This window comes from Platichthys flesus, chromosome 3 (genome assembly GCF_949316205.1).
Source record: "Platichthys flesus chromosome 3, fPlaFle2.1, whole genome shotgun sequence".
Lineage (NCBI taxonomy): Eukaryota > Metazoa > Chordata > Actinopteri > Pleuronectiformes > Pleuronectidae > Platichthys > Platichthys flesus.
The window spans coordinates 2,222,670-2,236,761 of NC_084947.1; the positions used below are offsets into that span (position 1 = coordinate 2,222,670).

General features: G+C 46.6%; 1 protein-coding gene across 1 annotated transcript in view; it reads right to left on the bottom strand.

The window, feature by feature from the left end:
• Positions 1-3,709: 3,709 nt before the first annotated feature.
• cfap299 (cilia and flagella associated protein 299) overlaps positions 3,710-14,092 on the bottom strand; it is a 62,426-nt gene continuing 52,043 nt past the window's right edge. Inside the window, exons 5-6 of the mRNA XM_062381352.1 lie at positions 6,703-6,832; positions 3,710-4,586 (exon numbers count right to left, since the gene is read on the bottom strand). Of these exons, the coding sequence (XP_062237336.1) occupies positions 4,494-4,586; positions 6,703-6,832 (223 nt within the window). The 3' untranslated portion in view covers positions 3,710-4,493. The remainder of the gene's footprint in view (positions 4,587-6,702; positions 6,833-14,092) is intronic.

Here is a 14,092-nt window from a genome sequence, read left to right on the forward strand (position 1 = left end):
AATACTAATTCATTAAGAAATCAACGCATTCCAGATTTATAGACTGGCAGAATGTCATGTTGTAATCATGCGTAAAGTTTGGATACGTACCCCAGTGCGCTTTGAAGCTGCGGACCGTGTTTCCGTCCTTGAAGGGAAATCCAGCCCGGTTGTACTTCGCGTAAAGCATCTGCATGTGTTCCGTCATAGTATCCTGTAAAAGCAGCTCCTGCTCCTCCTGAGCCTGATGCTTGTTATCCTCCGAATGCGTAAAATCCATCTTTCGCCTCTCGGGGACAGAGTCAGTCTTCAGCATCGCGCAGTATCCAACGCACAGATAACTCCATCCGTAGAGCAGCACGACCACAAACCGAGAGTACAGAGCCATGTTCGAGCCAAAGCGATGTAAACGACGGGTGGGGGGAAACGAACAGTTGTGGGAAGAGCGAGAGCTTTTCCAGAAGTGGTCCCTATCTCCTGAAAGACCATCACCTGAGGACCGGTCCCCTGTGAGAGCGTGGTACCATCACCTCTGAACCCGGGGCCCAGCGAGGAGGGGATGGAGCTGCGCAGGGGAGAGAGGCCGCGGTATCCAAGCTGCGTTCGATAGAGTTACAGATGTGAGCGCGCAGTGGAAGATAAAGGTCCCGCAGCGCAGATGTGGGAGAAGTGAGAGAAGTGAGGGAAGTGAGGGAAGTGAGAGAAGTGAGAGAAGTGGGAGAAGTGAGAGAAGTGAGAGAAGTGAGCTGCAGGAACAGCGACGCTCCTGGTTTTGTAGACGAGCTCTGCGCGGAGTTCGGGACCAGCAGTCAACCGTGCCCCCGTCTCAGCTTTCATTGAAGGTAAAGCATGTTGTGCTTGGTATTATAGGGCTTGTGGGACCAGCTGGGTATTCCTCTCCACCCCCCCCCCCCCCTCTACCTCCACCCCTCTCTGTCACACGCACACACGCACGCTCAGAGGGAGAGAGAGAGGGAGAGAGAGGAGAGTTTCCTGTTCAAGATACTTTTACGCACATGCAGCCCGAGGACAGATCATCTTATCAGGACCTGGACGAGGCTGTTTTCCACTTAACTCTCGCCCTGATTCTGACATTTCATTATTAAAGGACATTCCGCCATGTCACTGAGTTGGTTCCAGCCGCTGGGCTCCAACCCCCCCCCCCCCGCGCGTAGGTTCTCCTCCGCCGCGCTGTGCGTCTGGGCCGCGCGGCTGAATGAGGCGGCTTATTGTGCGCATTAAAGGCTCTCTCCTCTATTTAGTTCTGTTCAATGGAGTTAAGCACACGCATCCTGTAGCATCACGGGCCGATCCGGATGCTGCACTGTCTCCCCGCCGCCACCAGCAGCCCCCCCACCCCGAAAACAGCCCATACAGGCGGGGTTTAACTACCCCACCCGGCCGACCTCCACCCCCCGCCACCGGGCTTCTCTTTCAGGGGCGCTCGGGAGGAAATGATTAGGACGTTTCCATCGCCCTTGGGCATCAGAAGTGACGTCAGCTGGAGGCCAAACAATCTGTTGAATAATCAATCAATCAATCAGTGAACTCTTCTTTCCACCTGTTGCCCTTAAACCAGGAATATGAGATAAACTTGAGTTGTTCATGTTTTTTATGAATTAAGGAAAGTTTATTGGCTGAAAGTTGATCTTTTCAAATGTGTGTATGAGTTTGAGGCCTTGAAATTTTGCACTAACCGTTACGATGAGACTTTCATCAATAATCTGATTCTACCTATCACCTATAGATTGTGAACATGCCCAATCTGTGGGTGAACTACATCTTTAGAAAATTCTTATTTATATAGAGAAAAGGTAAATTTGTTGAAATTATTCTCAAATCCATCTAAATCTCAAAAGTTCCACGGTGTTAAAACCTGAATAAGAACCACTTCCTCTGTGGAGGGCCCGGTCGAGTCTGAATCCACCGCTCTACCTCATGTTGTGTATATTAGCAGCAAGTCCGGCCTCAAACTAATAAAAGCCACGCTCCGGTTTAAACACTGACAGCTTAAGAGCGCAGTAAAAGAAATGAAGAGGGCTTTTATTGTGAAATCACGACAGTTTACAGACACTTGATCTGAGGTTTGCTCTTCCAGAGGTGAGGCACATAAACAGAGCGACCTGTGAAGTTCATTCTGAGCGGTCGGTCGTTTCCATCGCCGTCACCAGGACTCGGGAAAGAGCCGAGGCCTCTCAACTTAAAACAGGCGTGGACGAGGTTGCGGTGATAAATTGCCAACCGGCCAGTTTGTGTCCTTATTTCAGACACACACACAAAAACAAAACAAAGCAGGGTAGATAGTGAGATAATCGTTGGTCCTCGCCTTGAGGAAATGAGATTCCCAACATAATCCTTCCCTCAGATTTGAATGTGCCTCAAATCCCAGTTGGTCCAGTTTGTTTTGTTGAAACAATGGTGAAGACGAACCGGTTTGTTTTATTTCAGAGTCCATTTGATCACAAAGAGCCACAACATACATTTAAAACATATACATTTCAAGACATACAACATCCAGTCCTCAACTTTTCACCCCCTCAGTCATGTTTATTTTGTTTACTTCAAAAAGCTTCTTCATCATCACAGAGCTCATATCTTCTTTACAAAACAAAAAAACAAAAAGCAGAAACCCACTAACTAAGACAAGACCAAAGTCCCTCAGACCCAGAACCCGGATCCCCCGCCTCACTGCACACATTGTTCCAATGAGGTTTGCTGGGTCCGATGCAGTGAAAACACGCAAACAGATGCCGAGGCTCTGGTGTCTGTGCAGCTCAGAGACAAATCAACTCATTTGTTCAAACCCTGGAACTCTGAGGATTAAAGTTCAGCAGAAGGAGGCACGACAAGGAAGAGGGTGAATTAACATTGGCTGCCTCCATTTCAGTTTGAAGGAAGAGCTCCTGTTGGAGGTTTGAGTTTCCAGAGACATTTGGAGCACAAGCTTCTTCCTGACACTAAAGTTTAAAGGGAGAATCTCATCAGTTTGCTCTTTTATTCAGGGTTTGGTGAGAAACAAATATCAACACCACTCTTTGTGCTTTTTGATAAAATTAAGATTTAAACAGGAGATAGTTAGTTTAGTGGGACAAACGTTAAACAGCCAAGAATACACATTTTTAGTCCGAGAAGAAATTTGACTTAACAACCTGTGAAACCACAAGTTGATGAATTAAATGAAAAGTGTTAATTTGTGAATTATCAAGCCTGTTTCCAGGATTTATGCGAAGCTAAGATGCAGATTTTTCATACTGCACACGTCTGTAATCAGGGAAAAGATCCAATAACCAAGCGTATCAGGGTAACACATGAATCGGGATATGACCCAAAACCAGACTACATCACGTTCAGGTCAGGCTTGGTTATTTTCTCTTGGGCTCGGATGGGAAACGAGCATATTTCCTTTTTTTTAACCAAAACTTTCATTTTGTAAGATTCTTATTTTTCAGTCAAAGGTGATTTAGTTTGATATGTCGAGAAATCAAACCCTTTTCATCTAACCGTGTATCACTGATTAAAAAGCTGAAGCATGTTGTGGCCTGAGCGGAACCTGAGTGCAGGAGTAAAATTATATTTCCACTTCTTCCCCATGAAGTGTGAACTGTATTTGAACTTTACATAAATGTCCCCACACCTCAGGGACACGAGCAGGATGTCTCTTTGTGACTTAGTGGAAAAGTTTATTTTTAAGTTTATAAAGAGATAACAAGAGTCCTGTAATTTGTCAGACACATCATTTTATTCGTGGTGGAACAGATGTTTCAGAAAAAAATCAAATACAGAATTAAAAGTGAATCAGCGGCTCAAACTCTTCCTCAATCATTCCTAAAGGAGCCGTGGTCTTCCTCTGCAAACTGTCACAGTGAATGACTAATATGTAAATGATGGAGCACTTTGATGTCCTGGAACGTGTGCCCTGCATCTGGGAACATGCGGAATGCTTTAAGCCCATTACCCATTCTCCCAGTCCAATTGGAGCTACCGCAGCCTGGGGGAGGACATAAAAGCACCCCCCCCCCATCTTTCAAAGCTCTTACGCCTTTAATTTGTTTAGACAAACAGCCCAAAACACGGCAGGCCAGACCAGGGAAGGAGCCCGGGGTCCCTGAGCAGGTTCCTGGCCCCTGACTCCGACTCCTGCTCAGGGACCGCCAAACAAACTGAGCCAAACCGGGTCTGCACTAATATCATCTGCGTGAAATACAAAGAAATTGATTTGATTGGTTTATTTTGGAGCCGAATTGTCTTAAAATCTGGATATAAATTCAACATCACAAGTTATTTGGCAGGAAACATTGAAGTTGTCGCACCCGTCCGCCCACGCCTTCCTCTGGGAATCCTCCGTTTCAAGTCCCTTTTTACTGCAGCACCTCCACCCAGATGGCGCGCATGATATGAGAGGAACAGTTTGTAAATGACGGTGCAACTACAGCGACTCGGTCAAATTAGAGGCTTCCAGCGCGCGCTCCGATACGAGCCATATGTAGGGACGTGTCGGCAGCGGCCTCTGAAGCTCAGACCGTTCTGATGTTGTGGTCGTAGATGACGACATGGACGTGGAGGTCCGTCTGGAGGAATGTCCTGCTGGAGTCCTCACCAGGTCCGGACTGGAACCCGGCACACAGAGAGGCAGAGCAGTTAGTGTCAGTTGTAAATCTGCTGTTTGGACGTGTCTATCCTGCAATGCACGCTTTTTAATCACAGCTCTGACTTCAGGACTGATCCTGTCTCAGCTGAGCAGGAAGTAAAAGTCCTTTCTCTCATTTAGCTCGAGCTCACATTTCTGCATTTCCTGTCAAATTAGCTTTATTCTTAGTGTTAACACACATGTGAGGTTTGTTAAAGCAGCACTAAGTAGAAGTTGACGAAGGCTTTCATTCGCTGCGACACTTGAACAAACATCATCGGGATAAGAACTATTTAAAATGACAGAAAAAGTATTTCACGTGCACTTTGACCCGTCTGCGAACACGGAGGAGGCCTGTACAGAAGCCAGCCACCAGGGGGCGATCAGGGCTCTGGCTTCACTTCAAGACGCCGCCATGTCGTCCGTCTATATTTACAGTCTGTGGTCGGAACTGTGACGCAGAACAATTTGATTTTAATACAAACCGATCTCTGGAAGCAGGCGGAGATAGAGAGAACCACCGATTTCTGACACGTCCATTTATAGCAGGGATATTAAAGAGGAAGCCAGATGCAGCTCAATTTGACAGCGTTCATTTTGATAAAATGTTCAGTGTGACTTTGAATGTCCAAACTGACACTGCCCCTCCACCGAGATGAGAAGCCCCCGACCAGCTGGCAGCGGTTATTCCAGCCCCGAGTGTGTGTCAGGAGCTGGGAGTGGGCGTGGAACCATCGGCTGCCACTACACTCAATTTACACTTTTACCTCAAACGCACTTGTGGGTGTCCTGATAAGTGAGGACGTCTTCCTCCACGAGTTCAAACGAGCATCAGTAAAAATAGACCAATAAAAGAGAAATGAGGTCAGAGACACGGTGAGGAGGAAACGGGAACCACCGGCTGAACGACATGATAAGAGGAAACCAAAGCTGACGTGATCTAAGTAGCCCTCTCTCTCTCTCCTCTTCTTCAAACGGCCCTTTCTGCTTCTGCTTAGATTAAATAAAGACATTGTCATAAATAAAATATGACAACCCCCCCCCCACCCCCACCCCCCGACCCACTCTCTCTGGCGAGGACAGGAGAAGCGGTCACGGAACGACAAACGCAGCAAAACAAACCAAACCACCCCAAGTGAGTTGATGGGAGATTTGATTCTGGAAGCTTCCTCTGTGGAGCCGCGGCCTCCCGAGCAGCCGTCGAGCTCACGGTGGGTTAAACGCCGGACGGTTCCGTGCCGCTCGCTGCCGAGCCAACGTGGGCCGAGCCGAGCCGGGTCCTGGGGCGGTTTGCTGTGTCTGGCTTCCGATGCCTCCTCTTGTGTTTTTTAATAGACAGCCTGGTCGGGGCGGTGCTCGACCGCAGCTAGAACACTGTGCTGCCATTTTGGCGATTGGCCTCAAAAACGCAGTCCCCACAGCTCCGTCGGCAATTTCAAAATAGTTCAGGCCCCGACGAATACTCCCCCCCCCCCAGCGGAGAGGGAAACTGGAGAGGATAAAAAAACTCTGTCTGTCGGCCGTCACTCTTCCAGGGCCCCCCCGTCAGACACAGAGCTCGGAGGAAGCACCTGTCGCGACCCCTTGATCCTCCGCTCTTTGTGCAGGTGGAAAGCAAATCTCTCTCTCTCCCACTGGTCTCTCTCTCTCTCTCTCTCCCACTGGTCTCTCTCTCTCTCTCTCTCTCTCCCACTGGTCTCTCTCTGTCTCTCTCCCACTGGTCTCTCTCTCTCTCTCTCTCTCTCTCTCTGATATCAACTAAGACTCTCTAAAAAGTAGATAATTATTGAAGTTGGCAAAGAGAAAAATAACTATTTGAAGTGTTTCAGCGTTCCTCCAGTCGGTTGTGAAGGAGAAGCTCGGGGGGGCTCCGGCCTCGTCACACAAACAGGATGTTGTGGTCACATGGCACGTTAGTCACCTGAGCTCAAAACAAAGTTCAAAGTTATTCCTGGAGGATTTGAAAAGAGGTTTTTTTTTTCTCTTTCTGTTTCCCTGGGACAGTTTTACTGCTGTGGAGCAGGTGAGCTGAGTATTAGCAGGGACCATGTGTGCCCCCCCCCCAACAAGAAGAGCAACAACAACAGCAAACCTACAGAGGGGTCCACACTCAGGATCTTCTTGTCCCTCTTGTTCTTGAAGAGGAGGCCGTTGGGGTCTTCATACAGCACCTCGAAGTTGGGGCTGGAGTTGGACACGGACACCTGTGTCTTCCAGTTGTAGAAGCTGCACAGAGACAGATAACGGTCATTAACAGAGGACTCGGGTGGAGCCATTGTTGGAGCTTTCAAAGAGCGAAGGGGTCCGACGCCTCCTTCAGGGACCAGAGTTGTTTTTGAGGAAAAACTTGGAAAGATTGATTCAGACATGTGTGATGCATTGGCTGCGTTTCCCAGACGTTTGGTTTATTTTTGCTGTCGTGGGCCCCCCCGCAGACATTGCTTCAGAGGGACACATTTGAAAACCCTTGTGTTTCAATGAAACCCATAGAATTCAGACGTGGTGGGGGAGTGCTGCGGTGTGGTCGTCCTGTTTTGTTGTCGAATAAAAAGTGTTGAAAATAGGTCGGCTTCACACGAGGTTCTATGTGAACCGAGCAAACCAAACGTATATTGCACCTTTCTGTCTGCTCCTCTTGCTCTTTGTGGTGCGTACATGGAATTTATATAAAGATGGACAACGTGACGGCTCTCCAATAAAGACGCCTGGAGATTGCACCCCGGTGGCTGGCCGCAGGAGAAACCTCACCTCCTACATGTTGGCAGACGGGACACAGACTAAAATAAAAAGTCAAAACACATGCCAAAGGAATTTAACAGACTTTAGGTCAACTTTGGTTTAATTTGTCATTTCACGGTTGACGGCTGAGACCGACTTGCAGCTGGTCAAGCGGGTGTATGGATACCTCAGGATCTATATCGTGTCTTCAGAGCTAGTCGAAACCCAGCAAGTCGAAATGTTTTGTTTTCTCTTGGCCAGTCGCACAATCGCAATATAACAAAAAGATCGATCCATCCAACCATCGTCTTCCTCTTTCTGGAGCTTGGGTCAAGAAGGGGATGACCGGACTTGTAGGATATTCCATACGCCCCCCCCCCCCCCCCCCCCCCCCCCACTCCAGCTACATCTACCAGCTCGTCCTGGAGGATCCCGAGGAGTTCCCAGGTCAGATAGGATATGTAACCCCCCCTCTGCTTCCTGTTTGAGGATGGCTGGTGAAGCTCCACTGGAAGGCGCCCATGAGGCATCCCGACTAAATGCTCTAACAACCACGACTGTCTCTTTTCAATGCAAAGGAGCCGAAACACTACTCTGAACTCCGATGTGTGAATTCCTCTCGAAGGCTGAGCTCAGACACCTAAAGGCACGAACTAAATGTCACAGATTTTTAAGGACAAAGGTAGATCCCCAGTCGTAAACAGAAAAGTGACTTCATAAGGTTAAGTATGAACCTTTTTCTAGGATAACAAATAAGAGTTAAATACATTTGCTCTGCACATAGAATGATACAGGCTACAAGGAACATGATGTCCCTTATTTAAATAATACGGATAAAGAATATATTTTAGAAAACGTGGAAATAACTGGGGCTGCAGGACATGTGGTTTTCTGTCCAGTCCCACATAGCATGAGGCTTTACGTCAACACATGAGCTCCACATTGAGGTTGTGACTTTGCGTGTTTGCGTGGAGGAAGGAAAACTTCACGGATTGCAGAGCGATCGATATTCAACTGCAGGTTCCAGGAGAGCTTCGCTTTGCAGAGGAGAGAGGAAACACAACCTGCAGAGCGACGTGTCCTCAGCCAGAGACGGAGAAGGTACAGGTCTGGTTCTAATTTGATCTTGAGGGCGCTGTGTGTTGGAGTTCACCAAGCCGAGCATTAGAGTAAAGCTGGGGCTAATAAGCGACTGAAACCGAAGAGAGGCTTGAATTCCAAAATAAATGGCCGATTAATTTACAGCATCAGGTTGGATTCCTGCTCTCCTATTAGGTTTTCTGTTATTTTTGATAAAGCAGAGAAACAGTGTCCGAGGTTCTGACCGAGTCAAAGAGAATCAAGACATTATTAATGCATTTAAAGTGCATCAAGTTGAGGGTGTGATGCGTCAACGTTTCACTTTCACGGTCGGGTTTTGTAAATCGCTGCCAAGTCGCTGATCAAATGCAGAGAGGAAGCTGCATGTGGAAGAAGATCCATATCAGTTTGACATTCCCGAGCCATAAAACTGGCAGATCTTCCCTTTGTGTTGATGTGAAATACAATGAGGCTGTTTGGGAATTGAAAACATCTCACGGTGTTGAATGGTGCATTGTTCCTACGCTCAGGTCGGATCCAGCTGGGACGAGCCCGGCTTGAAAAGAGGAAAAACCAAAAGACACGATCCTCAAAACGGGTTTCACTTTGAGAAGTTAAACTCCGTCTGATGTGAATTCATCAGGTTCATGTGCAACATTCTTCTCTAGTTTGGACAACCTGATTTATTTCCTCGAAGGCCCAACAACAAATGATCAATAACACAACTGTGCCATTGCTGGAGCAAGTTAGAAGTTATAAATAACCCTGTGTGTTTTAAAAAGCTTCACTGCTAAGACAGTACTGTCCATTTCCAGAGGTTCTCATCATTAGCAGTACACATCACTAGTAACACTGCTCCACACAAGTGGTTCCGACTTTCTGCAGATGATGAGCCACATATTAACGAAGCCTCTTACAAATAAACAAGCAAACAAATAGTGAAAACAAATGAAAACTTACTCATTTGGCTTTTTCAAGACTCAGAGAACCCTAATACGAAAACGTTAGAAATTTCAAATTGATATTTTTTTGCAGAATGGTCAGTTTTTGATTAGCTGTGAAAAGCGCCAGCTGCTCCAGCCAATAACAAGAGCTACTGATTTTACTGCAGGCTGCTTGGTTTTTCCTGGACTGGTCACCTGTCATATCCTCAAAGACAGCGATTCAGAGTAATGAGAAGGGATCTAGATCCATGTCGGCCTCTGGAGTCCTGCACCAGGACTGAATATGCTGACGCAGACCCGGGTTCAACTCCTGGGAAAAGTATTTCTGGCTATTTATGGACCATATTTCAAGTTAACAAACGTGCTGCACAGAGACATTGAAGACACAGTTAACAAATGAAAATGTGATGAATAAGATTAATATAAAAAAAGAAATGAAGTGGAGAAGTGATGTGAACTACGTCAAACACAAACACAAAAGTTTGGAATGATACAACACTTTGAATTTAGACCTAAAAAGACTTGACTGTTTATTTTATTTTAGAAATATCCTAAAGTTAAAGTTGTTTAGGTCTTGTGTCCACGACTTTATATTGACATCGAACATGGACATGTCTCTACTGACCTGACTTGGACTTGTCTGGACTGACTTTGTCTCAAATGACAAAACCTAACCTTCTCCTGAAGAACTCCAGACTTGCTTTGAGCTTCCACATCACATAAGTCGTAACCTGGTTTGAACTTGAGCTTTAACTTGGGTCAGTTGTTTCATCTGCACCACAGTTTGTTAGACAAACGTCACACCGGCCAAAAATAACCAAACCCCCCCCGACAACCCGACCACTGCATCCAGCAGGTGAGAGATAAGGTTGGTGGTTGAGCTGTGGAGGCTTGACGACGTCCTGGGGTTTCAGGATGTGCACACTCAGCAGCTGAAACTCAATGGAGCTCAGGTCTGGAAGAACGAGAGCTGTGGATGTGCGATGAAAAGATGACACACAAGCTTGGCATAAATAAGCTGTTACACACATTTTGGACCTATGAACTTCAGTGAGTTTATAAGAACCCAACCCTCACCAACAGAACACTGAACTATCAGCCACAGGAGACACTGCTCATGGGAATAATCAGATCTGAAGATGAGCTAACCCGACTGGTTCCCTCGGGCTCGACAACTGGTTCCAGATTCCTCTCGTACATTCCTCATTTCTCTCTTCTTCTCCTAACTCCAGCTCGGAGAGTAGATAACAAACGCTCACCCCTTCATGTCCCTAATCCTTCACTCATTATAGTAAGGTCATGTTTTTTTAAACTAGTATAAAGTAGAAAGAATTTGGGAACACGTGACGTGAGTAACCTTCCTCTCCAGGGAACAAACGCACTGGATTCCTCCGAATGGCACAAGCTTGTCTGGAGAAACACACCGATGCATTAAATTATAAGGTTCGATCGGACGAGGAGTCGGGCACCGTTTCCCCCGACAGAGCTGAGTGAAGCAGTTTGAGAATAGACTGCTGCAATGCGCCAATCATGAAATACAAATTGAGGTTTTCTTCCCTTAAAACTCAGAGGAAAATTATATTGTCTGCGCCTCGCTCGCAGACGTACGCATACTTCCTCTCTCTTTGTGAATTAGATCCGACAGCGTTTCAGGGACTATTTATACCGAGCGGCCACACGACAATTAACATTTCTTTGGTCAACCACTTTTATTCCACGGTGAACCGCTGCCTCTTGCTGGAGGACCGGGACAGATGGCAGATATATTTTAACACTGAACATGAAACAGACTGACGGAAAGTGTAAAACCCTTTTTTTTTGGGGGGGGGGGGGGGGGGGGGGGGGGGGGGGGGGGGTTGTATGGTTGTTGTCGAAACGACGCAGAGAATGTCGTTCATACGCTTCTCGGATGTGTTTATTGGAACCCCCCCCCCTCGCTGTCACCGGGGGCCACTGACTGCACGGCCGGTCACAGAGAAAGCTCCTGCAGCTGGATGGCACCACACCCAGACACATGGACCAGTAAAACCTGTGAGAACCTGGATTTGGTGGAAACAATGACAGTGTGCTCCCAGTACCGGTTCCTCGCCCCCTATGCATTCACCGTGGCCACTTTCCACTTTCCACAGTGACCGTGCTGGGCTCTATTGTTATCTCCAAGTGGTCATTTTCCAGGGTAATGTCAACAGTCTCATTACAGGGCTCAGAGGAGCTGGACTCTCGGCTCTGGATGATATATATCATAAAAGAGCAAATACCGAGCATGTGTATTCATTCAGCTGCTTCTTTCTGTCGCGGCTGAAGAACTCACGCCCGGTGACTGTTCCTGAAGTTAAAGTTTCCAGAGTAAATCACAGAAAGGTTTCTTCAGTGTTGAGAGTAACAGGCTGAATTTACCGTTAAAGCTGTGCGGGGGTGTCCTGCTCATTCCACGACAAATCACAGATGTGTCCAGTCAACACAACTCCGTTAACAGACTCACAACTAACCACGCACACCTTCACATTACATTTGTATTCATCTGAATTTACTTACTGGTCATTTTGTTGAGTGACAAAAACAAGACGTAGGAAAAAAAGGAAATCAGATCTGTCATTTAATTTGTTTAGTTGCTTTAGTTGATGCACAACTCCTCCATCAGGGCAACAAACACACACACACAGACACACACAAGGGGCCAGAGCGATAGCATAATGCAGTGACACAACTGGGGGTTATCCCATATTCCACTTGCAGCTCAGGAAGCTAATTGAGCTGCAGCCGACAGTCAACCTCTGTTTGGTAAAAGAGTCAGAAACGACCGGCCAGCAGCCAAAGAGCTTCACTCATGGAGAATTATCACCAACCTATCAGTCCGGTATGATGTCACAGTGATGATGAAGATTCATACTCACAGATTATAAACAAGAGATTGCGTCATCTACTACTTTATATGTGGTCTGTTGCAGAGGTTAGATTTTAATGAGCTCCCGACACAGAGAGAACAGCCTGTCGACCTTGGCAGTACATGAGTTAATCCATCAAACCCAGTCCAACCAGTATCAGCACCACAAGAACTAAGAGTCCGACTGGATTCGACCCGTTGGATCCAATCCGATGAGATGTGTGAAGATCAGCGAACATGACATGGAAACTTCCGGCTCACCAGCAATCACCTTCGGAGCTGAAACAGTTTCTCTTCTGTATTAAAAGTTAATAAAACAAGACGGCAGTGCAAATATTTTCACAGCCCAAAATGAAGCCAGACACACAGGTGCATCGCAGAGGCCGAGAGGAGGCAAGATGGTTCTGGAGTCGGAGGGGGCATGCGCCGTGGTTCTGCACATCCGTCAAGTTCAATGTTTCATACTGCAGAGGGGGGAGGGAGGGGCGGGGGGGGAGCTTTATATGATCCAGCTTTTCAAAAAAGATGTTTGAATCAGAGAGATTCATTGAGTAATAAAGGCGATGGCTTCCCTCGCTTCGGATATAAATCACTGCATTTGAACTGCGTAGTTAAGAGGAAACAGAAAAATAAATCCACCGCAAACTATAAAACTCTACTTGTAAACTTTGTCTTTTTTCCTTCGGATACAGTAACGTGGTCGCGGCCTTTATGCAAAACACACCGAAGCAATTTAAAGAGGAAAAGAATCAATTAGGAGAACCGTGTATGTGAGATGTTGCCCAGGCCTCTTAAAGCTCTTTACTGAAGAGAGGCAGAGATACAGGGAGGGAGGGAGGAGGGGTGGGGGGAACAGCCAGAGCGCATAAACAGATGGTCACTTTGCTGGGGAACATTAAATAGACATCAGAGATGCTGTAGGCACATCTGGAGTGGCAGGAAGCTGGGTGCACGGAGATGCAGATCTGTGGGATAATTAGATGAGGGTCAGGACTCTGTGTGTGCATTCATGTGTGTGTGTGGTTGTGTGTGTCTGTGTGTGTGTCGACATCAGAAGCTCCACAGTAAAACGTAATAGAGACAAACATGTAATGATTTAGAGCCTTTAAACACGTGATACTGACGAGTGTGTTCTCCTTCATGTGCCGTATCAGTGTCGGGGTTCACATCACTTCATATCAGCTCGATAAAGAAAAGTCTGTTTTTATCACTGTTATCACCAACGATGCTTCTTCTTTAATGTGGTTTTCATATTCACAGATTTAAACTTTCTACAAATGCAAGAAGAAAAATTCTGTCGTTAAATTTTGACGCTACTGATGGATTTCTTTTTTTTTCACTTTAACCAAGTTTCCGTGGAAGTCAGAGGCGTAGAACAATTGCTTTACAGCTGATGTTTATACGACCCACCCACCCAGAGCGCCTGCTCAAATAAATCAAGCCCGGCAGTCGCTCCTTACGCCTAAAGATCCCCGAGGTGACCGAGAACGCAAAGGTAGAAAAAGGAAAACGTAAAATTGTCAAAATCAAATGTAGAAGTACTTTGTCAAACAAACGTTTTTATCTAAATGAAAGATTGAATCTTGAGAAAACTCCGAGCTGCCTCAGACTCACATTCTGTTAAACTGAGATTTGTTCAAACGCCTTCCAGAGTGCAGATTGTCTGGATTCTGTGTGTCCGTGTGACGTCACAGTTTACTCCACTGGGGCTTTGTGCAATTAGCATCAGCAAAAAACAACAACAACAACAAGGTTGGCGATCTACCAGCTGCAAGAGGTTTGGTTAGCGCTGCTGCGTCTAATTACAAGTCTGGAGCTAAATTTAGTATCACTCCACCACATCACCAACATTCACAGGCG